This window comes from Equus caballus, chromosome 14 (genome assembly GCF_041296265.1).
Source record: "Equus caballus isolate H_3958 breed thoroughbred chromosome 14, TB-T2T, whole genome shotgun sequence".
NCBI classification, from domain to species: Eukaryota; Metazoa; Chordata; class Mammalia; order Perissodactyla; family Equidae; genus Equus; species Equus caballus.
Window position 1 is genome coordinate 25,569,609 of NC_091697.1, and position 23,796 is coordinate 25,593,404.

Here is a 23,796-nt window from a genome sequence, read left to right on the forward strand (position 1 = left end):
AAATGGCAGGAAAATGAAGTAAATTTTTAAATCTTTAAAAAATTGAGGGTTGAGAACTTAGTGAGTTCCTTTCATTTTCAAGGCCTGGCGCTGGGCCTCGGAAGAAACACAGAGCAGGCCAAGCAAGGCTCTGCTTAGTCTGAAGTTTTGTCTTTTGACAAAACTTTAAAAAATTTTTTTTAAAATCTTGGTGTCCTATGTGTTAGAAACAACAGCAACAACGACTTTGGACCATATAAACTAAAAACAGTTTTTGTGGCAGGACTGTGGGTCATTTTCTTTCCCCCTCGCTACTCTTCTGCATCTTAAACATTATTACAACTTTTGACTTATTCAAAACATATTCATTTATGTTTGAAAAATCTTTAATTTTTTGCAAATGACATCATGATACAGTAAAAAGTGGAAGGCTGCTCCCCCCCAGCATCCTTTCCTCAGCAGGGACTGAGCAAATCATTCGTCTGGTGTCTGTCCTTTCAGACTTTTGTCCCACGAGGATACAAGGTGCACCTCCGTGAATGTTTTCCTAATGGGATATAATAGACATATCACTTGGCAACTAAATTGTTTCACTTAATAATGCCTTGTGGACATCTCTCCACGTCAGTGTCTATCAGTTTCCTGCATTCTTTTTGGTGATTGCCTTCCACTCCATAGTATGAATGATTTTATTTTATGTGATCCATCTCTATATGATCGACAGACAGTCATTTCCAGTTTTCCCCTCTTGCAGCCACTGCTGTGATGAACACCCAGGTGCATGTAGCTTTGGACACTTAGGCCCTATTCCTAAAATGCCTTTAAAAAAAAGAGGTGAAATTCACATAACATAGCATTGGCAGTTTTAACGTGTACAATTCAGTGGTATTCAGTGCGTTCCCTGTGTAGTGCAACCACTACCTCTCTCTAGTTTTAAATCGTTTACAGCACCTCAGCAAAACATCCTGACCCATTAAGTCATCACTCCTAATTTGTCCCTTGCCCCGTCCTCTGTAACTGCTAATTTCTGTTCTGTCTCTATGGATTTCCTTTTTCTGGACATTTCGTATAAATAGAATCACACAACATGTAACCTTTTGCACCTGGCTTCTTTCACTTAGCATAATGTTTTCAAGATTCATCCAAGTTGTGCTATATATGGGTCCTTCGTTCCTTTTCATGGCTGAATAATATTCCATTGTATGTATAGACTACAATTTGTTTATCCATTAGTCCGTTGAAGGACTAAAATCCCTTCTCAGAGGGAGCTGTCAAGTAGAGCGAGGAGTTCAGGCCAGCCTCACACTGGTGTTTCTTTTTCTGGAAGCAACCCAGGCCATATGCTGCATATCCTGGAGAACTTCTGTCCAAGAACTTTTTTTTTCTCTTTTAATCAACAGTAGGATAAAAGAGTCATTGGCCCTCAAGTGCCTCATGATGTGGAGTTGCTCCAACTGGAGAGAATGTCTGGATGCCTGTTTGGCTTGACATCATGAACAAAGGGTACAGGTCAATAATGGGGTTCCACTTACCCTTCCAAAGGCTTCACTTCCTGACCCACAAAGTGAGGGGAATGCTAGCTGTCAGCTGTGAAGATTGAAATAGATGTTTGTAAGCAAATGGCACATAATAGATACTCGGTAAATATCATTTGTCCTTTTCCCATTTTCATGTCGATCCGTTTTCCCCGTAGCTTTTGAGTTAAGGGAAACCCAACCTCTCGAAGTCCGGTTGCCAACTCAGACTAAAGACCACTGGTCCCCCAGGAAATGTCTCAGGGGGGCCCCAGGGTGTGCCTGTGCTCCTCTCCCACTTTGCAGAAAACTTGGGGTCTTTCAGGTTAGAATTGGCATTCTCTACACCATGTTCCAAGTTCCCCTTCCTCAGTGTGAACTCTCTACTCAGCTCTCCGACAGCCCCTTCTGAAGGCAGAGCCTGTCACCTCCAGCCAGTCACCCAGATCTGCCCTCCCATTAAAGGCTGCAGCCACGGTCGGCTTCCCCTGACAGATAGAGCCCGGAGCTGTTACGATCTCTTCTGTTAGAACTTTTTAACGGTGTCATAAATCTTTTATTAACATTTGGTATTATACTAATTAAAACTGTTCTCTGTATGTATTATTAATTTCCCTAGCACTTCTTGCTGGGGTGACGGTTTTAGCCAGCTAAGCAGAATGTAGCACAGTAAATAAGAAGAAACTCATTTCCAGACAATTAGCCTTGCAGAAAAATAAGTTGGTTAATGGAAGGCATGATGATTACAAATTTTACCTAAATAAACAGGGTATCTTAATGGTAACTCTTCAAGCTAAGTAAACAGATTGGGGTGGTAATGTCCTAAGCAATACTTAAATGTAACAGTTTAATAAATTGGTAAATTACTCATTTCATCTTAGAACAAAATGGTAATACTGTAGTAATAACCTAGTATATATTCCGTAAATATGAAGCATTATCACTTTAGCTCTGTAGAAATCACCACAGTGATATGTCAGCATTGATCTAAAACTGCAGCATTTTATCTCAAGTTTATTACCCATTTTTGAGAATCGCTGAGATTTTCAGAGCATAATGGCAATAAAAGAAGAATTTAAAAAGCGCTTTAATGTGCATAAGTTAATCAGAGGTATCCTCGGGGGGGAAAGGAAATTTGGTAAAACATGAATTATAAGCATCATTTAAACTTACTTTGGACACTAGAGATAATAAATGGCACCATAATTTAGAAATAGCTTTTAACATCAATGACGGTAAGTACCACTTTACTGTTCATAAGAATTGCAGAGCAACCGTGCTGAGGCCAATTTTATTAGCCATTTTTTTCTTTATAAAAGCAATCCAGGCCTTTCCACAACTGAGGAGACAGGAACAAGAGTTACGTGCTAATATGCAAAATGCATTTAAGTTTTTTGAAATAGAGAATAATAAATTGTGCCAAAAGACAGAGTCTAGAGACAAATGAATGATCATTTAAAAAGAATAAGGCGCTCTCAGAGTTTACATATTTGGAGAAACTTGATTAAAAAAAAAAGCCAACAAATTGTTCATACATTTTCCCATCCGCTAGAGCATGCGAGTGTGCTTTCAAATCTGAGAGATGAAGCCATAAATCCCAGCGATTAGGAGATGCCGCAACAGAAATATATTTTTGTAAATTGTCGCCACTGAAGAATCATTTTTAAACTATATGAAGTGCAGGTTCAACTTTCTCTTCAGGCCGCCCAACAACCTTCCTGCAGGGAGACTCAGCTCGGACCCCGCCTTACAAGCACAGCCCTGCGGGCTGGGGTGCCGGCAGCTGCGCGGCTCAAGCCGGGCACTCAAGCTGCGGCGCGGACAGTCACCAGGACTCAGCGAACCACCTACTAAGCGCCCGGCATGCTGAGCATTATGGGGCCCAGGAGAAGCTTGTCTGGTGCAGCGCGTGGCCAGGTTGGCAAAACCTGGCTCATGCGTAAGAGACAAATCCGAGACATCAGCCCGGACCCTGCCCTTCAGCATTTAGTAACTCCATGTTCAAGGGCTCTTGCTTCCCCGCCCCTGCCCCCCCCTCCATGGATTTGAGGACAAACAAAATAAACCACCTACTTGATTTTTACGTCTTAGATGCAACTGAGCAACACAGATGTCCCCCTTCCCCTGTTTTTGAATACGATCTGTGTTAAAGGCCTGGGGTCTTCATCAAAAGCAGCTCCTTCTGGAGGCAGGTGAGGACGGACCCCAACAGTGCAGTGGGAAGGGAGGCGAGGAGAGGAGAGAGGAGAAGGTGAAGACCTTGTGGAGCAGCTCCCAGCAAGGCTCTCAGCTGTCACTTGCAGGCAGAGAGCAGGCCCGCAGGCCCTCCGTCCACCTCAGCCCCAGTTTATCTATTTGTGTTCGGTTTATCTATTTGCGTTGGTCTCCCCTCCAGACACTTCATCACTGTCTGCTCACCAAACATCACGGACATTCCCTCCCTCGGAGGGCGTCCAGGAAACATCCTTTGCGGGGCCTCCTCATGGGAGAAGCCACGAGGCATCTCAGATTTGTGTGAGAACTGCACCTTCCACAGCCCTGTCTGCCCCATCTCCAGGGAGCACCCCAACTTTGGCTGAAGAATTCAGTTTCCGAATTGGAGCATCCCTGGGCTGGTAGACAGAGAACTGCCATAGTTGGACGGCTGCGCGACCTTGGCAGACACACTCTAAAGCCACCAAGCCTTAGTTTTCTCATCTGTATACAGGGGTTCAAAGCCATTTTGTCAGATTACTTGGGGGATGGGTGACAAAATAAATGTGATGTCCTGTGTGCAGTGCTGGGCACACTGGGTAGGTCTCTTCCCTCTCCGGAGCCAGGACATCTGGATTCCAATCCACACCCTGTAAGTTGTTTCACGTCCCCACACTCAAATTTCTCCTCATCAGAATGGAAGCTACTTCCCAGGTTTGTTTGAGGGTTAAACGCAATCACCTGTGTCAAACGCTCAGCGCACTGCCTGGCCCACAGCAGATGTTCTGGAGGTGCCACTCAGTGTTAGGATTCCTTAATGAACACGTACCGAGCCGTTGCAGGGTGCCAAACATCAGCAGCCGTAGTAAACCGAAGCCCCGCAAGCACCTGGTTACTCTTACTTAGAATAATCTAGATTTTCAGCAAGCATTTCTAGAAGATTCTCTAAAGGGGAGATGTTGCACAGACTGAGGTGAGTCAGAGCTCTCAACTCTGACATAACTGGGTTTGAATTCCAGCTGCACCACTTAATGTCTGACCGTGAGCAAGGTACTCATCTTCTCCAAGTTTGCTTCCTTCTCTCTAGGAGGAGAAAAGGAACATTTATCTTGTGAAAATTCATCTCCCACTAATAATAAGAATAGTAAAAGCACCGTAGTGCTTATCCTGTGTCAGGCTCCTGGTGAAATGCTAGGTGGGTTATGTCATTTAATCCTTACACAACCCTGTGAGGAAGGTTCATCCTTACAGGGCAGAGGAGGACGCTGAGGCTCAGAGAGGCAAAGGCGCTTGTCCAAGGCGGCACAGCTGGTGAGGGGCAAAGCTGGGATTTTAACCCAAGCCTGTGAAAGCTCCATACACGTTGTGAGCATTTTGGAACGGGAGGCAAACCACATATAAGGGCCATCTCTCTTCCCTGAGCAAAAGTCCTCAGGGTCTGGCAGCTGAGGGCTATACCACGGCTCGTCAGTGCCCACAGGGCTCACTAGAGCCTGTATGTAGCCTGGGCTTGGGGAGAAGGCAGTGGAAGACCCCTGAATCCCTTAGATAAAGCGGAAGACTCAGTACCTTCCTACCACCTTCAGGGGGCTCAAAAGAGAAGTAACATGGGCTAGCAACAGTAGCAGCAGCAGCAGCGACACTGTCACTGTCACAAGTGCCACCCAGATGCTCTGGTTTGCATCGGAAGCTGTTTGCAGAGGATACTTTGCAGCCGGTCAGAATTCCCTCTGGCAGTCCCATGAAGACGTCAGCTTTAACAACACGGAGGTTTGTGGGGCCTCAGTGGCTAAACGTCCTTGAGCAGGAGTCGGTCCACTTAGGTTAACGTCCTGGCATCAGAGTGGCATTGGGGATGTCGTGTCACCCCTCAGAGCATCGGTTTCCTCATCTGTAGAATGGGGATTACAATGGTACCTCTCTCTAGGGTCCTTGTGGGGAGTCTGTGAGATTGCAGAGATGCTCTCAACAACTGGTCTCTGCTGGGCCCCCAGCCTCGGCTCGGGACACACCCGGGGAGAGCCCAGGCGGCCGCAGCTCTGAGGGGGCTCCTGGAGCTGGAGGCTGGGCACACAGCCCCATCCCTGCTCAGACGGTCCCCACCCGCCCCCTCCAACAAAAGAACTTGAAACTGTAGGCATTAATAAAGGTGACCCCTCCCAGGGCCCTCTCCTGGCGCCTACCCGGGGTTGGGTTTCCTCTCTGCTCTCATCACGCCCCCCTTCTTAGTCCCACTGCTTCGGAGGAACAAAAGTGTCCCAGCTGTGGCGGCCCAGACAGCAGATGCGAGCGCGCCCTGTTTAGCATACCGGATACTCACTGGCGCGCCCGGGAGCCCAGCGCCACCTTCCCCAGCCCCGGGGGCTCGGCGGGCCTTGCCCATCAGCACTGCGAGGGCAGACATTCCCGCGAGGGTCGTCCTCTCCCAGAGCGCTCCGCCTCCCTCCTGCCGCCTCCGTCTACACCCGCAGGAGGAAGGGGTGAATTTTTCCTGCTCGGGGGAAAGAAGGCGGCCAAGGGTGCGCTGCGTTCCAGCTTCCAGGCCTTCCAGAGTGTCAGGGCGTCCTGGATAAATCCGTCCATCATTAGGGCTTGAAAGCAAGGCCAACATCGCAGGCAGCGGGCCTGCGCGGAAGCTGCGCGAGTCTGGACGCTTTGATTTGAGATTCTCCCTCCGGTTGAAGATTTGGCTTCTTTACATCGGAGGAGTCGGGCTCAGCACAAATCTAACGACCTCGAGGCGGGGGAGCTTTTCCAGGCTACGATCGGTGGTCGGGTGGGGACACAGCCAGTCGGGCGGGCGGAATGGGCGTTTGAGTCCAAAGCGGGGTGAACTTCGGCCGGCCGCCTGCCTCTTCTGCTCCCCAACTTCCTCATTCGTGGAATGGGAGCACAGGGCTGTTCTGAAGGTTCAGTCGGATGGTGGAAGGCGCAAAAACCTCCGATCCAATATTCTGTTCAAATACGGTTTTTCTTCTCCCACCCTACCTCCTGTCCACACCAACTGGGAGCACACCAAAGGGGATTGATCACTAACTCATTACTCGCTAGCCGGTCGGACACTTCACGAACAACTTCGTGGGATCGTTTCAACTAAAGTGAGAGGCAGATTTGGGCACTGATCTCAGGGTGACAGCAGGACACTAGCCAGTCCAATCACATCAAGCCAGGCCCGGTTTCCGAGACGACTTCTCTCCGCGAACGTCTCGGTCTCTAGTGACCGCGGGAGAATTGAACACAGCGCACTGTTCCTGCCCTTTCCTCCCACAGAGCAACACCTTTGATTTGACACCTGCGTCATTAGTAGGCGTTTAATTAGATTTCTTACCCATAAATATATTTTAAAAAATATTTCTACTCTCATAATAAATTGATAATCAGCTGCACCATAAGGCATGGGTTTTTACTTTGCCTAGGAGAGTCCTTAATGTCTGTGGAGCCCTCATTTTACAGATGCAGAAACCAAAGCGCAGAGAGTCAAAGCTACTTGCTCAGGGCCACACAGCGAGGGAGTGGCAAACTGAGCGCAGAAACCGTGCGGGTGGCGGCTGGGTGACATGAGGGAAAGCACTGACCATGCGAGGATTTTCCGAGAGTCTGAACCATAAAGAAGTAATCGATCGGGTCTGGGCGTCGCTGAGAGGAGACGCTCATTACGGAGCGGACGCTTGCAAATGTGGGGGCCACGCGGCGACGGCGGATTTCGCACTCGGAAACCCGCCTTGGCTGTTGAGAAACCGGAGGAGGCAGAAGGCGGGCGCCTGCACCACGCCGCCGCTCTCGGGCCTTGGTCTGCATTTTGGTTGCTCTGAGGCCGAGGTTGGCATTTTGGCGAAGGTTCCCAGGCAGTTGCAACCTAGGCCCGGTCCTCGGCCCGGCCGTGTCCGCGGGAAGTTGGAGGCCACATTTCGAGGCCCCTAACCCGGAGCGCCTAGGCGCACCGCTTGCTGCAGCCGGCCCCGGCCGCCGAACCAGCACGGCTGGCGGCCCGATCGGCCGGGCAAGGCCGCATCCTTGGGCCGCAGGTCCGCGAGAAGCGCCGCAGGCCCCAGCTGCTCCCGGAACTGCCGAGGCGGGCAGGCGAAGGTTCTGGGCCCAGGACCGCGGCGGGCTTCTTCCCGCGCCTGCACGGATGGCAAACGCGGGCCGGCGCGCCAGCCTGGAGGCGACAGCGGCGCTCGGAGCCCGGATCCACCGCTCGAGCCAGAGCGGGAAGACCCTTCTGCCTCACTGAGACCCCTGGGCCTAGTGTCAGGGTGGCTGCAGGTGTCCCCTAGGCCACCTTCCCATCCCTCACCAGGCAAAGTCCCCCTTTCCTCCCAAATATTAGAGAGAGCGCTTGGTTTGGCGGGCGAGGGGAAGCGCGGGTCCGCCGCAGCCGTGCGACCCACAACTGATTTCCGAACTTCTCTGCGCCTTAGTTTTTCCACCTGCACAGTGGGGAGGGGCATCCACACGTCGCGGAGACCCGCGGTCACCGTAACCCACGTACTGCGCGCAAAGCTCCGGGTCCCCGGCCCGCGCGGTTCAGGGAGCTGCTGGAGGGCAGCCGTTCCCACTTTTGGGAAGCGAGCGGCCCGCCCCAGAGTTTCCCTTTCTCTCTCTTCCTGATCCGGCCAGTCCCCGTTGCATCCCCCCACCCCAGACTCTACTGGCTGCGGAGCCACTCGGGGAGAGCTGACTGCGGCCTAACTCCTGGCCCCTGGGCCGGGCAGCCTCGCCCTTCTTTGCCGACGCCTCGGCCCAGGGCGCCCCGCCTGCGGGTGGAGCCCCGACCAGCGCGCCGGGCCGCGAAGCTGCCTCTTGCCTCCGGGTCCTGCATCTGTAAAATGGGCGCGACTTTAGAGACTCTCCAGCCGGGCTGGGGCAGGGCGGCGGGGCGAAGTCTGCAGCCCTCAAGCGCCCGGAGGCCGGCTGCTTCCGGCCCTCAATCCGGCCCGCGGCGGGGCTGGGCGTGCACACTCACCCGCCGCCTCCGGAGCCTCGGCCGCTTCCCCGGGCCGAGGAGGGGCCTCACGCTGGGAGCGGACCGCGGAGGAGGCGCCCATGTGGGCCTTCCTGCCTACTCCAGCTTCCCTTTTCCCTAAGTTCAGGTTTAGGGGCGCCTGCCGGTCCGGATATTTCCGCGCCCCGCTCTGCCGAGGGGGAACTGCGAGCGTGTCCCTTTCCCGGGCGTCCTGGGGCTGGTCCGGCGCAGCCACAGTGGAAACGGCGACCTCTGGGCTTTGCGCGTCAGGAGCAGGAGTTCCGGCACTAACCCCCTCGCCAGGCTCCCAATCGCCCCCACCTGCTGGAGGCGCCCACACTGCTGAGTGGGCGAGGGCGAGGGCGAGTCGCGACCCGCCCCACACAAGCAGGCTCAGCTTCCCAACGGGAAGACTCGCCGCCCGTCTCGGGCTGGGCGAGGCTGGGGGGGCCCAAGCGCTCAGAGGGGGCGAACCCCGCCGCGGTATCCGGTGGGGGAACCTGGCGCCCCCGCGGGCTGCAGCGAGACTGGGGCCCCGTCCTGGAGCCTGCCCGGGCGGGCCTCTAGCTCAGAGACCTTTTGCGCAAAGCCAGGCCCCAGAGAGAAAGAAAAAGACGCGATGTGTCCCCCTAAAGGCCCTAGAATCGAGGGTCACCCTGGAAAAACAAAAATAACAGAAAAACAAAAGCCACTAAGCCTTATTATGGAGAAACAGAACGAAAGTGAGGGCAATCGGAAAGCGACTCCAGTCCTCGAGGAAGGGACTGTTTGGCTAGCAAACGCCAAGAAGGCCGCTCTGGTTCTTAGGTGCTCCAGTCCCCAGCGGAAGGGCCAGCCTTTCCCATCCCGGTGACGGCGTTCGTCCGGCTGTTTCGCAGAGAAAGTAGAAGCATTTCAGGAAAACACGCACGGAAGAGACCCGAAGGTCTGAGTCACTGTAGCCCCTCTCTGGGGCGTCTGTAAGTCCCCAGACCCAGACTCCGGCGGAGCAGGGCCGGGGTGAGGTGAGGTGAGGGCGGGGAGGCTGGGGGCTCCCGCCGAGTTTTAGACTCCCTCCCCTCCCGCCTGCCCTGCAGGCGCACGCCAGCCGCAGCCCGCCTGCAACGAAGGCGCCCCAACCCCCAGGCGCAGGGCGGCGCGCGGCCCGAGGTGGCAGCGGCGTGAGGCGGGGGCCGCACCCGGCCTCTGGGACAGCCTCGGAAGGGCTGAGCCTCGGGGAGCTACTGGGAGACCGGCCTGGAGGAGAGAAGCGGGGAGAAGAGGAGAGAGACGGAGACAGAGAGAGAGGGGCAAAGAGAGAAAGAGAAAAGAAAAAGCGCAAAAAGGGAGGAGGGAAGAAGGGGGGAGACAGAAAGAAACCTAGAGAGCCACAGAGGACGTGAGAGGCAGAAATGGAGAGAGGAAGCGGGGAGGACGAGAGGAAGAGAGGATGCGACAAAGAGTCAGAGAAACCAAAAGCAACGGAGAAGGAACTATATAGGGAAATTATACATAAACTATAAAACTGTAAAGAAAGGGAAAAAGATACAGTAACAGAGAGACCCGGAGTAACAAACAGAAGAAAAGAGAGAACACTGCAGAGAAAGAAATGGAGAGGCCAGAGGTAAGAAGTTTTTAAAAGACCGAAGGAAGAATGATAAAAGCGAAAAAAATCAAGGAGCGAGAGGAAAGCTGCACCGACGCTCCGAGTGTGTGTTTGTCATTGGAAGGGACCCCCGCTGCGAACCTTCCCGAACCTTCCAGCTTCTGAGCCGAGGTAAAGCTGGGTGGACCGGGCCCCGCCGCTTTCACACCTGGGCTCTGGGTTCCGGGCGTTCCGGGTGCCCTGCCCCCTCCTGTCCAGTGACGCTGCCGGGGCTGCGGTGACGTTACATGACGTCACACCCCACTTGTGGTCTCGCTCAGAAAGGGCGCGGGTGTCCCGGGGTCGGGCGCTGCGCTTGCTCCCCAGGCGCCGAGCGTTTGGAGACCCAGGACGCGCACGGCCCGCCCGCGGGGCACCTAGATGCCCTGAGCCAGCGAGGGAGGGGGGGGGGGGCCCGCGCCTCTGGGAGGCCTCCCTGGCAGGAGAGGGCCGACAGCCGGTGTGGGTGGCGGGGGACGAGGCGGGGGGAGGGCGGGTGCTCCGCGTTTTAAGAAGTTCGAGGTCACTGTGCCTCCCACCCCCTAGGTGGGTTTGACCTGACGGCCTAAGTGCCGGCCCAGGCGGGGCCTGTTCGCTCCCCGACTCTGCCTGGTGCTGGTCTGCGACCTCTGGGCCCCGAGTGCCCTTCCCACGTCCCCGCGTCCCGCGGGCACCCAGACTGCGGGCGGCCGGCTCGCACTGACCTGCGCCGCGCGTCCTCCGCGGGGCCCCGGGCCGGGGTTCGAGCTGAGGCGAGTACCGACGAGGCCGGGAGGGGCGGGCGCGCCCCGCACATCGCGGCGCCGCCTCCACCGCCGGAGGGGTGGGCGCAGGGCCGGGGGTCGCCGAGCATTATTGGAACGAAAACGAAATGAAAGCGGCGTTAAGTGAAATAGCTAACTTTTTTATTAAATAAAACGACTTAAATAAAAGGAACGGAAAAGGAGAGGAGTGGACCCAGCCTAAACGCAGGGTGCCCCAACCCCCGGCGCTTCCCCCAACCACCTGGTGGGCCGCCCCTCCTCCAGCGGCCCCCGCGGGGGAAGCAGGTGGCCGATTTCTAAAGAAAAAAAGCCAAAACTTTTATTATTTACACGTTTGGGCAAAAGTACAAAGTATAATACAGGCGCCCGGCCCGGGGGTGCGGGCGAGGGGCGGAGAAACGTAAGGCGCTTTCTTTGTCAGGCCCGGGCCTGGGGCGGGACTGGGCGCGGGGCGGGGGCTTGGATTGTGCGGCCGCGCGGAGCCCGGGCCCAGCCCCCCTCCGCGGCCGGCGGGGATGCGGCCGCGCCCCGGGCCTACCCGAGCTTGGCGGCCCCTTCCCCTCTCGGCCTCGGTTCCCCCCCAGCCCGGCTGGGGGTCCGGGGCGCCCCGCCGGGTGGGGGCGGCGATCCTTGGCGACGGTGCGGGCTGGTGGCTCACACCAGAGAGGTGACGGCGGGGACCTTGGAGCTATCCTCCTCCCAGGGCTGCAGATTCTGCAGAGCAAAGAGCGACGAGTTGTGCAGACAGAGCGGGTCGGGCTGGATGGAGTCGTTGAGGCTCTTTTGGAAGGCGTCGTGCTGCAGCTGCAGCATGAGCCGGCTTGCCTGCTGCCGCTCCGCCTCCCGCTCCTCCGCCGTCTGCCGCCTGCACCGGAGGAGGGAGAGGGACAGCACCGTCAGGCACCCGGCACCGCGGGGTCGCCAGCGGGGCCCCAGCCCTCCAGGGAGCCGAGGCCAGCCGGGAGCCTCGGGGCGTGGAGCCCGTCTGCCTCCCGGCCCGCGCTGTGCGCCCGAGGCCCGCGCGTCCGGGTAGTGGGTTGGGATCGTTTGTTTATGTTGTGCGCCAGGCGGTCGCCAGGAGGGGACTCCGCCCGCCGCCCACCTGCACGCCCGGGTTTTGTGGCTTCGCCAACAACAAAGATTTGTTTCTTTTGCGGGCTAACAAGGGCAAGGCGTATGAGTCACTGACTCGGGACTGCGGGCAGCCGTGTCGCTGGGGTCTGCGGGTGGGCAGGCTGGCTCTGCACTACCCGCGCGGCGTCCCACGGCCCGGTCAGCCCGATCCAGTTCTCTCAGGCCCTGTCTCGAACCCCTCTTCCAGGACGAGATCGCTTCGCCGTGCACGGGTTGGATCAAAACAGGGATCGGATAAAAAAAGGGGCTGGAATAGGGATGGGCAGCTAGAAGGAGAACCCCAGCCCGCGCGGATTGCCGGAAATCCGAGCTGGCAAGCGGGAGGGGTAAGGAGAGCGCGAGATGCCCGGGGCGTGGGACGGGTGGGGAGTGGGACGGGGGAGGTGAGAGGCAACTGAGCGAGCGCAGGAGACGGACCAAAACACGGAGAGAGTTGGAGAGGCGCACGAGAGCGACGCAGAGATGGGAATGGAGGAGAAGCCGAGGCTCGGGAGAGTGGGGGGAGAAACACAGGCCGGCAGGGAGGAGAAAAGGGAGGTAAAATCGGGGAAGCAGGGGGGCGGCGCAGCCCCGGGAGCACTGGTAGGGGGTAGCACAGGACGAGGAGAGCGCGAGGCAGCGGCGCGGGGCGGGTGCAGGGCGGGTGCTAGGTGGGCCGGGCCTTTCTCACCGCCACTTGGTCCTCCGGTTTTGGAACCAGGTCTTGACCTGCGCGTCCGTCATTTTGAGGGACTTGGCGAGCGCCGCCCTCTCGGCCGAGGCCAGGTACTTCTGGCGGTGGAAGCGCTTTTCCAGCTCGCAGATCTGCACCCGAGAAAAGGACGTGCGCGGCTTCTTACGCTTGGGCGGCGTCCGGTTCTGGTAGGGGTGGCCGATGCGCCGGGTCACGGTGAAGGGCGTGAGCGCCGCCGCCGCTGCGGAGACACACGAGCGCCCTTGAAGCCCAGCCCGGCTCGACTGCCGTTCAGGCCCCATGCGGACCCCGTGCCGCCCGATGGGGCTCAGATTGCGCCGCTATTTCGTTGGTCCCGCGCGTCCCAGCGGCACCAAGCCGGTTGGGAGATGCCCCCCTCTTCCCCCGGCTTCCCCCGGGCACAGGCTTATTTCCCCGAAACTCGCTCGCTGATTTTCCTCCCCCCTGCGGTTGCCCGGGGACCTGGGCGCTGAGGCCTCTGCCACGTTTGGGCCTCTGGAATCGTTTCCCGGAGTGCAGCACAGAGGACGCGGCGCCTCTGGCCCCGGGAGGGCCGAGGCCCGGCGCCTGTTCGCCCGCCCTGCTCACCTGTGAAACGATCTTTCACGAAGCGGCGGCTGCTCTCCATCCAGGGGAAATTGAGGCCGCCCAGGCTGGAGACCGTGGGCACGGAGGGCATGGCGGGCAGCGCGCTAGGCAGAGGCGGCGGCACGGCCCCGGGTAGCGGCCTGTGCGCTGGCACCCGGATCACGCCAGCGGGCGCCAGGCTTAGGTTGACACTGTAAGATCCCGCGTCCTCGAAGGGCGCGCCGAGGCCGGCAAAGGAGGCGGGTAAAGATGGGTAAGTGGCGCCCGGACGGCCCCCGGGGGGCCCTCCCAGGTAGCTGGCGCCGTCGGGGCCCCGCGGGGCTGGTGCACTGTCCTGGTCCGGGCTGTTGAGGATCTGGTCGATGCCGAAGCTGATGGGTTCGTGCGGGTGCGGGGTCTGCGCGCTGGCGGGCGCCTCCATCCTGGGCGGGCGGAAGGGCTGGGCTGGGCTGGGCGGGGAGGCGGCTGGGTCCCCGTTACGGCGCAGCCATGGAGCGCCCGGCGCCTCTCGTCGCACTGAAACTTTGCCAAGAGTGCGCGGGCCCGACAGGCTCTGTGTCATCTTTCTTGAACCGAACCTGGAGTTTCCGCTGCTAATTCCTCTCCCGCCGCAGCCATTGGCTGCGATCAACAAGCCTCTCTCCTCCCATTGGCTCCCGGCTTTCAATAAAGGCCTAATTCATGGAAATAGGAGCTTAGGGACTGTTCCAAGGTGACATCATTTTAACAAACGAACAATAGGTCAAATTTATTAGCCAGGATAATGGGCGGCGGATATTAGCGCCCGAACCGCAGCCTCCCAAACCCGAAATCTAACGAAGCTGCAATTAGCAGACGCTCCCCGCTCCTCCGGGCCGGGCCCGCTTTCCGGCCGCCGCGCGGCGCGGGCAGGGCGTTCTGCTGGTGAAATTGTCCTTTGCTGAGGGGGTTTTCGTTTTCTTCCAAATATTTTCACCTGAGCAAAACCCAAACCATATGAATCCTTCCAATTACGATGGAGCTGCAACCCCGGAGCGACCCTGCGGAATCCGCGGAAGCGCCTTGGAGACTCCACCGCCGCGGGAGCAACGAAAGGGGCGCACCACGGGGCGCAAGCTCCGCGCTCCCTGCGCGCGGGGCGAGGGCAGCCCCGTGGCGTGCGCCGCGCCCGCGAGGACACCGACCCGCGTGGGGAGAATTCGCTACCGCCCGGGCTTCGGCCCCGGCGTCGCGGCCACTTTGGAGACGCTCCCTGGCTCCCTCCAGGCGGACGAGGCGTGACTCGCAGGTGCCCACGCGTGCCAGGCCTGGCCGGGCTAGGGACCTGGGGTCGCCCCGTGGCGAGGAGGGATCCTGCCCCTCGAAGTTCGTTGCAGGATAGACGGAAGTGTGGTCGCGCGTAGAGACCCGCCCGCGGCGCGGCAGGTGTGGGGACCTGGAGTTCCCGAGGGGCAAGGGCGGGGCGGCTCATACTTAGAGCAAATAGCGGGATTTCCTTAGGTAATGGGAGCAGCGAGCCCCTTCCGCTGCAGTCCAGCCAGGGCGCTGGGACCACTCCCTGCTCTGCTCTCACCCTCGGGGGCTGTCCAGGCTGGCCGAGCGAGGGGCACCGTGGACAGGACCGCACGCGGGGCGGTCATCCCCCGCGCCAGCCTCAGTCATCTCCCCTGGGGGAAACGTACAGAATCGTTTTCTACACGCTAATTCTAAACTCGTTGGGTGAGAACTGACTCCTGCACCCTTGGCCAGGCCTCTCCCTCGCGCTCGCTGTCTTGCAGACGTGGTGAGAGCTCGGCTGTGCGGTTGGCCAGAAATGTGTTCAAATTTGGGTCAGTCACTTTCTAGCTGAGTGACCTTGAGCCAGGGACTCCGTATCTTTAGGCTTTGCTTTTCTTATGTGTAAAATGGGGAATGCGTGCGCTGCGGGATTGTCCGTCGTGAGTCGTGCATAATGTACTGAGGGCGCAGGGTTTGGGGCCTGGCGCATGGTAGGCGTTGAGCGGCTGCGGCTGCGGCTGCCTTCCCACCCCACTCCCAAGGGTGATGGTTGAGATATTATTCTGACGATTCTTGTTTATTTGTTTGCAGTTTTATTGTGGAGGCTCAATGTCTTGGAGAGAAAGATGTATTTGTCTGCCCCGGGGGTCCTCTCAGAGGACCCGGAAGGGCAAGAGGCCGCAGGATGGGGATTCTTCCTAATAATCTGTTCCCAACAACCGAGAGGCCTCAGAATTTGCAGTCTTAAGGCCTAGGTCCCTGAGTTAGGTCACCGGCCCCGTGTGACCTTGGACAAGTTGCTGGCCCTTGGGGGGAACCTCAGTGTTGAGTGGGGAGGATGAGGCCACAGGGCAGCGAGGGGTGAGGAGCGCAGGGTGCCCGGGGCGTGGGCAGGCCCTGCTCGGCTCCCTCCAGGGGACAAGAACCTTTAGACGGAGTAGACGCCATTGCTCTGGTGCTGGGCGCTCCCGCTTCTATTTCAGGCTCTGCCATGGGTGCTCCGGGGGTGTTGGATCCTTCATTGGCCCTCCTGGAGCCTCGTTTTGTTTTCCTTATTTGTAAAACAGAAAAGGTAATAGCTACCCCCAGGATGGCTGTGAGAAGTAAATGAGGTAAGGTCTGTGGAAGCGCCTGTGAGAAACGCTGGCAGTTACGTAATACAACTTTAAGGACAACAGAAGAGCTCCTGTGGGTTGAGAACGTGTGCTCGCCAGGCGGGGGGGTGGGCACTTGTTTGTTCCTCACAACCACCCTGCGATGAAGGGGCCCCATTTACCTGATGAGGGAACTGAGGCTCAGAGAGTTCACAGGACCCCCAGGCAGACGCCGGGGCTGGCGCCGCCTCTCCACCAGCTCCAGTTTCCCTCTGGGTTCCAGGCCTGTTCTTGCTGCTTCCTGGCTCTGTTAAATTGGAATCACAAGACCCAGCCCACACAAGTATGTGGGTACAGAGTTAGGGGAAGTTGTGGGTGGTGTGGCCAACATTGCTCCCAGGGCATGGTGAGCGGCCCCGTGTTTAAGGATTGGATTCCTACCTCTGCTTACCAGCTGCGGGCTCAGGGAATTATTTGTCCTCCTTGTCTAGTAAAGCACCAGTACAAGGCCACGAGATTAAATGAGCTGGTCCAGGGGAGAGGGCTTGCCTCACCCACCGGCCCGGCTGCCTGAGATCCCTGTTCCTTAGTCATGCGGCAGTGGCGCTTTGGGCCACTGATCACAAACCCCATTTTCCGTCCGATCCAGGCAGTCCGATCCAGGCAGAACAGCGCTGTCAGGCAGCTCAGGAAGGGGAGTAAATGGAGTAGGTAGTAGTCCCTGGAATAGTGAGTGCTTCTCAAACTGTGTTCCCGGACCAGCATCACCTGGGACTTTCAGGAACGCAGACTCTCGGAGCCTAGCCCAGACCGAATCAGAAACTCTGGGGTGGGGCTCAGCAATGTGTTTAACAAGCCCCCCCAGGTGGTTCTGATGCACACTCAAATTTGCAAGCCAGTCCCCAGAACATTGTCCATTTCATCCAGGTTTTCAAATTCATTGTTATAACATTGTGGGAAGATTCTCTCATAACTGGAAACTTTCATGTGAATCTGAGCTAACATCTGCTCTTCATGCTCAGCGTTACTCAGTTGTGCCTTCTCTTGATCATGTCTGCCAAAGGTTTGTTTATTTTATTGGTCTTAAAGAAAATACTTTTATTTCATTATCCTCTTATTTATGTCATCTCTTTCAGGAATGCTTTTATTTTTATCAATTAATTTCTGCTTTGTTTATTGAGGTGAAAATTTATTTTTGTCAATCTTTGTTTTTTTGTGAATACATCTAAGGCCATAAATTTACCTCTGGGCACTTCTTTGACCAAATATGTTTTGATGTGTATTTGCTGTTCCTAAGATTATAAGTTTTTCTGTCCCTTCTTACCTGCTGTCAGTTGAACAATGACAGGGAGAGACACACACAGAGAAAGAGAGGTTAGAAAATGAGATGTCTAAGAACTGGGGAGCTGGGCCCAGGACTCCTGAGCCCAGAAAGACTTCCAGTGAATCACCCACTCTTCCCCATGGAGAAGCTGGGAGGAGAGGTGGAGCTGGTGGAAGCCATGCTGGGAGGGGGCTTCGGGATGACAGGCGGGATGTTGGAATTTCCAACGGTCCATGTGCAGGAGGCCCACGTTCGTTCGTTTAGGCTCACCCTGCCTCAGACTTCCTGTGTGAATTAGGACTCAATTCCCCTGTTTGTAAAATAGGGCAGAGATTTAATCAGGGCTTTTAAACATACTTGAGTCAGCAACCTAGTGTGAAAGATTGACACTATTATGGACTGTTTCCACGGACAGAGGCAAACACGGAACTCGGCGCATACACCACATCACAGGTTGCTCCCCTGCCTACCCTCCATTCTTGCTTCACACACCCTGGTTAGGGGTCTCTGGGGGCCCTTCCAGTTCTCATGATGGAAGGCTCTACAGACATCTGCCTGAATTTATTCACCTATTCATTTACTTATTTAACAAATATTTACTAAGCACCTACTCGAATTTTCTGGACCATGTCTTAACTTTGGGCCTCATTTTCCCTATCTGACAGTGGGAATAATGCAGTTGAGCTCTTCATCACTGCCTCCCGCACTGGGGAGGGCTAGGGAAGAACCTTCCTGAGGAGGTCTGCAAGGGCCCAAGGCTCTGCCAGCCAGAGGAAGGCAAAGGCCGCCGGGTGCTGCATGCTGCTTGGGAGCCCCACCACAGCTCATAAGACTTAAAGGGCAGCTGGCTTCGGGGAGTGAAGCCCCTTGCCCAGGGGCATGCATTTGGCAAGGGCTGGAGTTGGGATCTGAACCCAGGACTGTCTTGATTACAAAGCCCATGTTTTTCTCTTTACCTCATCCCCCCATTTCTGCTCTGGGAGCAGGTAGTAAGGATTCGAAGTCACAGGACGGAGTGGGAAGAGGAATTAGTGGAGGGTCTGGGTGAAGGAGCCCAGGAGTAGGGGTGAGGGCTGGCCATGGTGGGGCTCACTTCTGTCTCCTCCTCACCTCATCCCAGGCCTGGGAGTTCTTCCAGGGCAGAACGGGTGTTGGCGGCATTCGTGTCCCTACCTTGGGGCCAGGTCCAGGGCCTGACCCACTGGTGGATCATCATCAAGAGTTTGTGGTCTTAAACTGAACAGCATACAGCAAGGTCAGCCGAGGGGAGAAGGAAGGGGGTCAAAAGCACATCCAGGAATTTGCGTGTTCTCAGTTCACCATTCACATCCCCTGGCTCTTCCCATGGCTGGTGCCTTTGCGTCCTTTACGACCCAGGTCAGCATGGCCTGTCTGCCCATCCTCCAAAGCAGCCCCCTCCCCCGGCACTCTCTATCCCTGTTCATTTTCCTCATTGCATTTGTTGCCTTCAGAACCAATCTAATTTATTATCCTGCTCACCAGCTAGCTCTCTAAGGACAGAGACTTTGTCTCATTCACTGTTTTACCTGTGGTGTAGGTGAATGAATGAATGAATGAACGATTTCCAGGATCCTTGTGCTGAGTCAGACCCAGGCCGTGGCCTTGAGGAGGGTGGAGCCTGGCAGGGAGGCTGGCAGCAGCAGGAGGAAGGTGGCACAGGGCTGGGGGTTAGACGGGACGGAGTGAGACAGGAAGGGGGAGCGGAGGAGAGCTTCCTTTCCCTGTGGGTGGGGGCGGTGGAGGATGCAGAGGGCTGGGCAGGAGGGGCTGTGTGCAGTGTGGCAGGGATTGGTCAGTGCACGCAGGCTCCTGGGGAGCAAGGGCAGGCCCTGAGGGCAAGCACACACGCAGGTGGGGAGTGGGGGTTTCTCAGATGCCTCCAGATCTGAGCTCATGCCCTGGCTCTTTCCTTCTGCCCATCAGCCATTTTTCCCATTTTGTGTTCTACAACTTTCCTCTCTTCCTGACAGATTTCTCTACTAAATTTGACTACATTTCAACACTTTTGTTGGGCAAATTACATTAAGATGGATGTTGCAGGTACCCTTTATGGTTTATTTATCGTGATACTGTTGGTATCTCACGCTTATAAATAACTTATGTTATAGCTTTTGTTTGTGGAAATGTAACTTACATATTTTATTACGCTTTCTGTAAACCTCAAAAAGAATCTTGTCAAGGAAGCGCTCTTATCAGCAATCCAAACTATGGGACGTAAAAACCGACACTAACATTATTTTTTAATATGCCAAGGAGGCAGGTTACTCTTGCTGTAGTTTGAAAGGTTTGCTGTCATCATAAACTTGCACCTCAATAAAACATTAAAAAGTCTCAAGCATGATTTTATAAAGTTGAGGGAGGAGGATGAATCGGTGGCAGAACCCATAGATCCCCCACACAAGGGGCTCAGGGCCGGGCCGGGCCTTTGGGAGGGCCTGGCTCCATCTGGGGGTCCCACAGGGTTCCGTACCCACCTCCTCCCCCACTATCCCCAAAGCCGAGCTGTGAAGGACCGAGCGTAACGGATTACAGTGGAAAAGAGACATGAGTTTTGGAGTCAGGCTGACCAGATTTTGAATCCTGGCCTGTCCACTTTTTAGCTGTGTGGCCTTGGGTCAGTCTTTTAGTCTGTTTTCATATCTCTAAAATGGAGACAATAATACTTACTTGACATTCTTATTGGGAAGCATTAAGTTGAACCGATAGCAATTTGCATTGCTTAGTGGGTGCTCAGTAAAGGATAGTGGTTCTAATTATTTAATGTTCGTCTTGCAACTTTTCTTCCTTTCTCCTCGAGCCTGCTCCAGTCTTCAGGCGCTCTTCTCCCTCCTTAGGGGCTGAGTCCTCTCAAATGCTCCCTCCCCCACACTGCAGGCCGGGCAGCCATCTAGAAAGGTTCCCATGTGCAGATCTCTCACTTTCCCCAGTTTCTCTCACCAAACCTCGCCTGTTCTTTGTTCTCATGCTCAGCTCTCTGGGCTAGTTAACTAATTTAGTCACTGATCTCAGCCAATGGCTACAGGCCAGGCCAGTTTTGCATGTTGGAAGGGGCCTCCAGTACCATAACCCAAAGGCACTTCTAGGTTGGCAGGGCCAATAGAAGGGAGTCTGGGGGCCAAGATGGCCTTTCTGGACTGCTCAGATCACTACACGGCACAGGGACCTTGCGCTCCCACATCCCCCAGCCTAGAGAAGCCTGATTGGAAAGCACAGAAAAACAGAATCATGTAGAACACAAGCAGGATCCAGCTCTCTCAGGTCAGGTTCTTAAGTCAGTGTAGCAGGCAAAAATTGAGCAGTCAAAACACCTTCAAACTGTTTCTTGCTTGAGTATCAGCTGAGCAGTTGGCTTGACTTAGTGCCCTACGCTGCATCAGAAGGATGAGGTGTGCCAGCAGTGGCTGGCACTGCCCATCTCACCCTCACTCCAGGCCATAAGCTTGTTAAGCGGCAGGCCCCGTGAAACTGCGCGACTATTTATTTTTTCTTGTTGCTGGATGTAAGTTGGATACACTGTGATCTGATTAGAATATATAATAGATCCAGCTAGTTCTCTTTTGTGTAGGCTCCATAAGTTTGGGCGTGCCCTTGAATGCTTGTTTTATCCTTGGGATAGGATGTCCCTCCAGAGAACTCCCCCATGGGCCTCCAGGTTTTCCCCAGGGGTTCCCACTATCCCTTACCAAGGTAGACTCTGGCAGGCTCGGCAGGGGGAAGAGTTCCAAATCAGGCTCCCATGGGCTGGAGGATGAGTATGCAGTATAATGTGCTCCTGAAACATTCTCACTTCCCCAGCTTCCCCACTCCCTTTTGGTCCCTCAGAGGGCACGGAATGGAACTTAGCCCTCCAACAGAAATCAGCATTCCTTTCCAGGTTTCAAGGGAGAGAGCTGCAGCCAAACTCAGCCTCTCTAGCGAGGGCAAGATAAGAGGGTCGTGGCAGCAGTTCTGAAAATGGCTCCTGACGATCCCTGCTTCCTGGGACCCAGGGCCCTCTGGAGTCTCTCCCCTTGGGTGTGGGCTGGTCCTTGTGGTTTACTTCTAATGAGCGGAACACAGCAGAAGGGATGGGATGCCTCTTCTGAGACGAGGCTGTAAGAGGCCGTGACTTCCAGATGGCTGCACTCTGGCTCTTCTCTTTTGCTTGCTCTGATGAAGCAAGATGCCATGTCGTGAGCTGCCTGATGAAGAGGCCCATTTGGCAAGGAACGGAGGCTCTCGGTCCACCAACCCATGAGGAAGTGCCTCCAGCTAACCAGCACGAGTGATCCTAGAAAGCAGATCCTTGCCCGGTTGAGCCTTGTGATGATCTCAGCCCCAGCCAACAGCCTGACTGCAACCTGGGAGACCCTGAAGCAGAGGACCCTGCTACGGATTCCTGACCCACAGGACTGTGAGATCACCAGTGTTGTTCTAAGCCACTACTTTTTGGGGCAATTTGGTATGTAGCAATAGAGTTTTGGAAAACAAATGGAAATGGATGTAAATATTAACTGGTTTCAACTCACCATTCTCATATATAGGTCTTCCTTGGGAGAGACCAGGAATTCCTCTGAGGTGAGAGAGATCTGGGTTCAAATCCTGCCTGTGTGACCTGTGTAAGCTATGTACCTACCACCTTTGAGCCTTAGTTTCCTCTTCTGAAAAGTGGGAATGATGCTGTCTACCTTCATAGGGCTGTCGTGAGGACTAAGAGAGAAAACACATGTAAAGGGCATGACAGATGCTCAAAAAATGTTTGCTGAGTCTGTTTTCCAGCCTGTGTGTGCTGCCTCACAGTGTGCTCTGTAAATCCAGCACCACGAGCAGGTGTGACAAGTTCTCCTCTGAGAGCAGCTCGCCAAGGCCAAGGCTGACAAGCCTTCCCCAGTGGGTGTGAAACCACGGGGCGGCCTCTGGCAGTGCGGCAAAGGCAGGCAGGTGCGCACTGTCATTTTCTCGTGAGCGTCGTAATGCAAGTGACCTGGTGCGTTCAGGTCCCAGGCTTTTATAGGAATACCATTTTATGGTATTTTCTTTCTCTTCTTTTAAAGATTGGCACCTGAGCTAACATTTGTTGCCAATCTTTTTTCTTCTTCCTCTTCTCCTCCCCAAAGCCCCCCAATACCTAGTTGTATATTCTAGTTGTGAGTGCCTCTGGTTCTGCTATGTGGGACGGCACCTCAGAGTGGCCTGACGAGTGGTGCCATGTCCATGCCCAGGATTTGAACCGGCGAAACCCTGGGCCGCCAAAGTGGAGCGTGTGAACTTAACCACTCAGCCATGAGGCCAGCCTCGAGGTCCCAGGCTTTTGTAGAGGAAACAGTGCCCAAATGGGAGAGGCCTCTAGGAAGCATTTCTGTGGGGTAAATGCACAGTAATAAGCTCCTGAGAAACACAAATTCTCAAGTCCGACTTCTCCAAACAGTTATGTTTTATAACGTTCAGAATTTGCCTGCTCAAGGAAAATAGATTTCTCACTGCTAATGAAATATAGTGTAAGGCTAAGGCTTACTTATCCATTAAATGCCAGAAGCAACCTGATCTATAACACATTTTTCTCTGATTTCCTAGGTTTGCACATGGAAGACAAATATTTTGAGATAAAATTGGGTAATTTTGCTTTTATGTAACAAGTTTGTTGCAAAACTCAACTATCAAGAAAGGTTTCAAGAACCAGTAGTCTGAGAAACAAGGTTATAACAGGAGTCTGTGGATTTACTTCTTCAACAGTAAGGCCAACCTTGCATATCTTATCAGAGACAAAGGGCACAATATTTCGTACAAGCCTGAACCATGAAGACAGAGCAATGAGATACAAAAGCCATCTGACAGTGGCAATCTCAAATGAATAGCCTAGTTACAGCCTATCACCAACAGTAAAGGCCTTCTTCATGTCCTGGGTTTGGGTTAAGTTGCTATCCCTGCCCCTAATAAGAGTTCTTTTGGAGCAATGGAAATTAAGACGTTCCTCATCCTCTGAAAATCTGAACTTTGGCACCGAGAAATATTTTGGGTAGCCCAAGAAGGCAGAGCTGCTTCAAATATATATTTTAATTAGACTCCTTCAGCTTCTCTTAAAAATTAAATGGAGGCAGAAGGACCGGGTGCTCACACCACCCAGAACTTCTTGCTGGGGCTACTGACTCCTTCTGAAGAAATCTCTCTGCAGGCAGTATGCACAGCTTAATTCTTCTAGACTGAACCACTGCAGATTTATGCCAGTGAAGAGCAAACGTTGTTTGTAAGTCATTTAATTGTGTTACTGTCTCTCAACTTTATCAGATGCTGCTGAGGCAGACAAGGCTGTGTGCAGTCCTGTGAGATGCTTCGGAGAGCTCCCAGGCTCATTGTAAATGCCCACAGCTCAGAGTCCCCAATGCTGCTTCTTCCAGACTCATAACAAACTACTAATTTAATGGTTTCAAATGGTATTTGTCTCAATC

General features: G+C 54.8%; 1 protein-coding gene across 1 annotated transcript; it reads right to left on the reverse strand.

Moving 5' to 3' along the window:
• Positions 1 to 11,550: 11,550 nt before the first annotated feature.
• On the reverse strand, positions 11,551 to 14,101 carry TLX3 (T cell leukemia homeobox 3). The gene is made up of 3 exons (XM_001503126.6): positions 13,457 to 14,101; positions 12,845 to 13,088; positions 11,551 to 11,905 (listed from the first exon to the last, which is right to left on the reverse strand). Exons 1-3 carry the CDS (start codon positions 14,016 to 14,018, stop codon positions 11,695 to 11,697), a joined length of 1,017 nt encoding a protein of 338 aa, XP_001503176.3. The 5' UTR covers positions 14,019 to 14,101; the 3' UTR covers positions 11,551 to 11,694.
• Positions 14,102 to 23,796: the final 9,695 nt, after the last annotated feature.

Excerpts from the sequence above, each read along its gene's own strand:
- TLX3 (XM_001503126.6), bottom strand. The coding sequence starts at position 14,018 with ATGACACAGAGCCTGTCGGGCCCGCGCACTCTTGGCAAAGTTTCAGTG. Across the intron at positions 13,089-13,456 it reads CGTGAAAGATCGTTTCACAG|CGGCGGCGGCGCTCACGCCC; the intron begins GTGAGCAGGGCG and ends GTGTCTCCGCAG. Across the intron at positions 11,906-12,844 it reads AACCGGAGGACCAAGTGGCG|GCGGCAGACGGCGGAGGAGC; the intron begins GTGAGAAAGGCC and ends CCTCCGGTGCAG.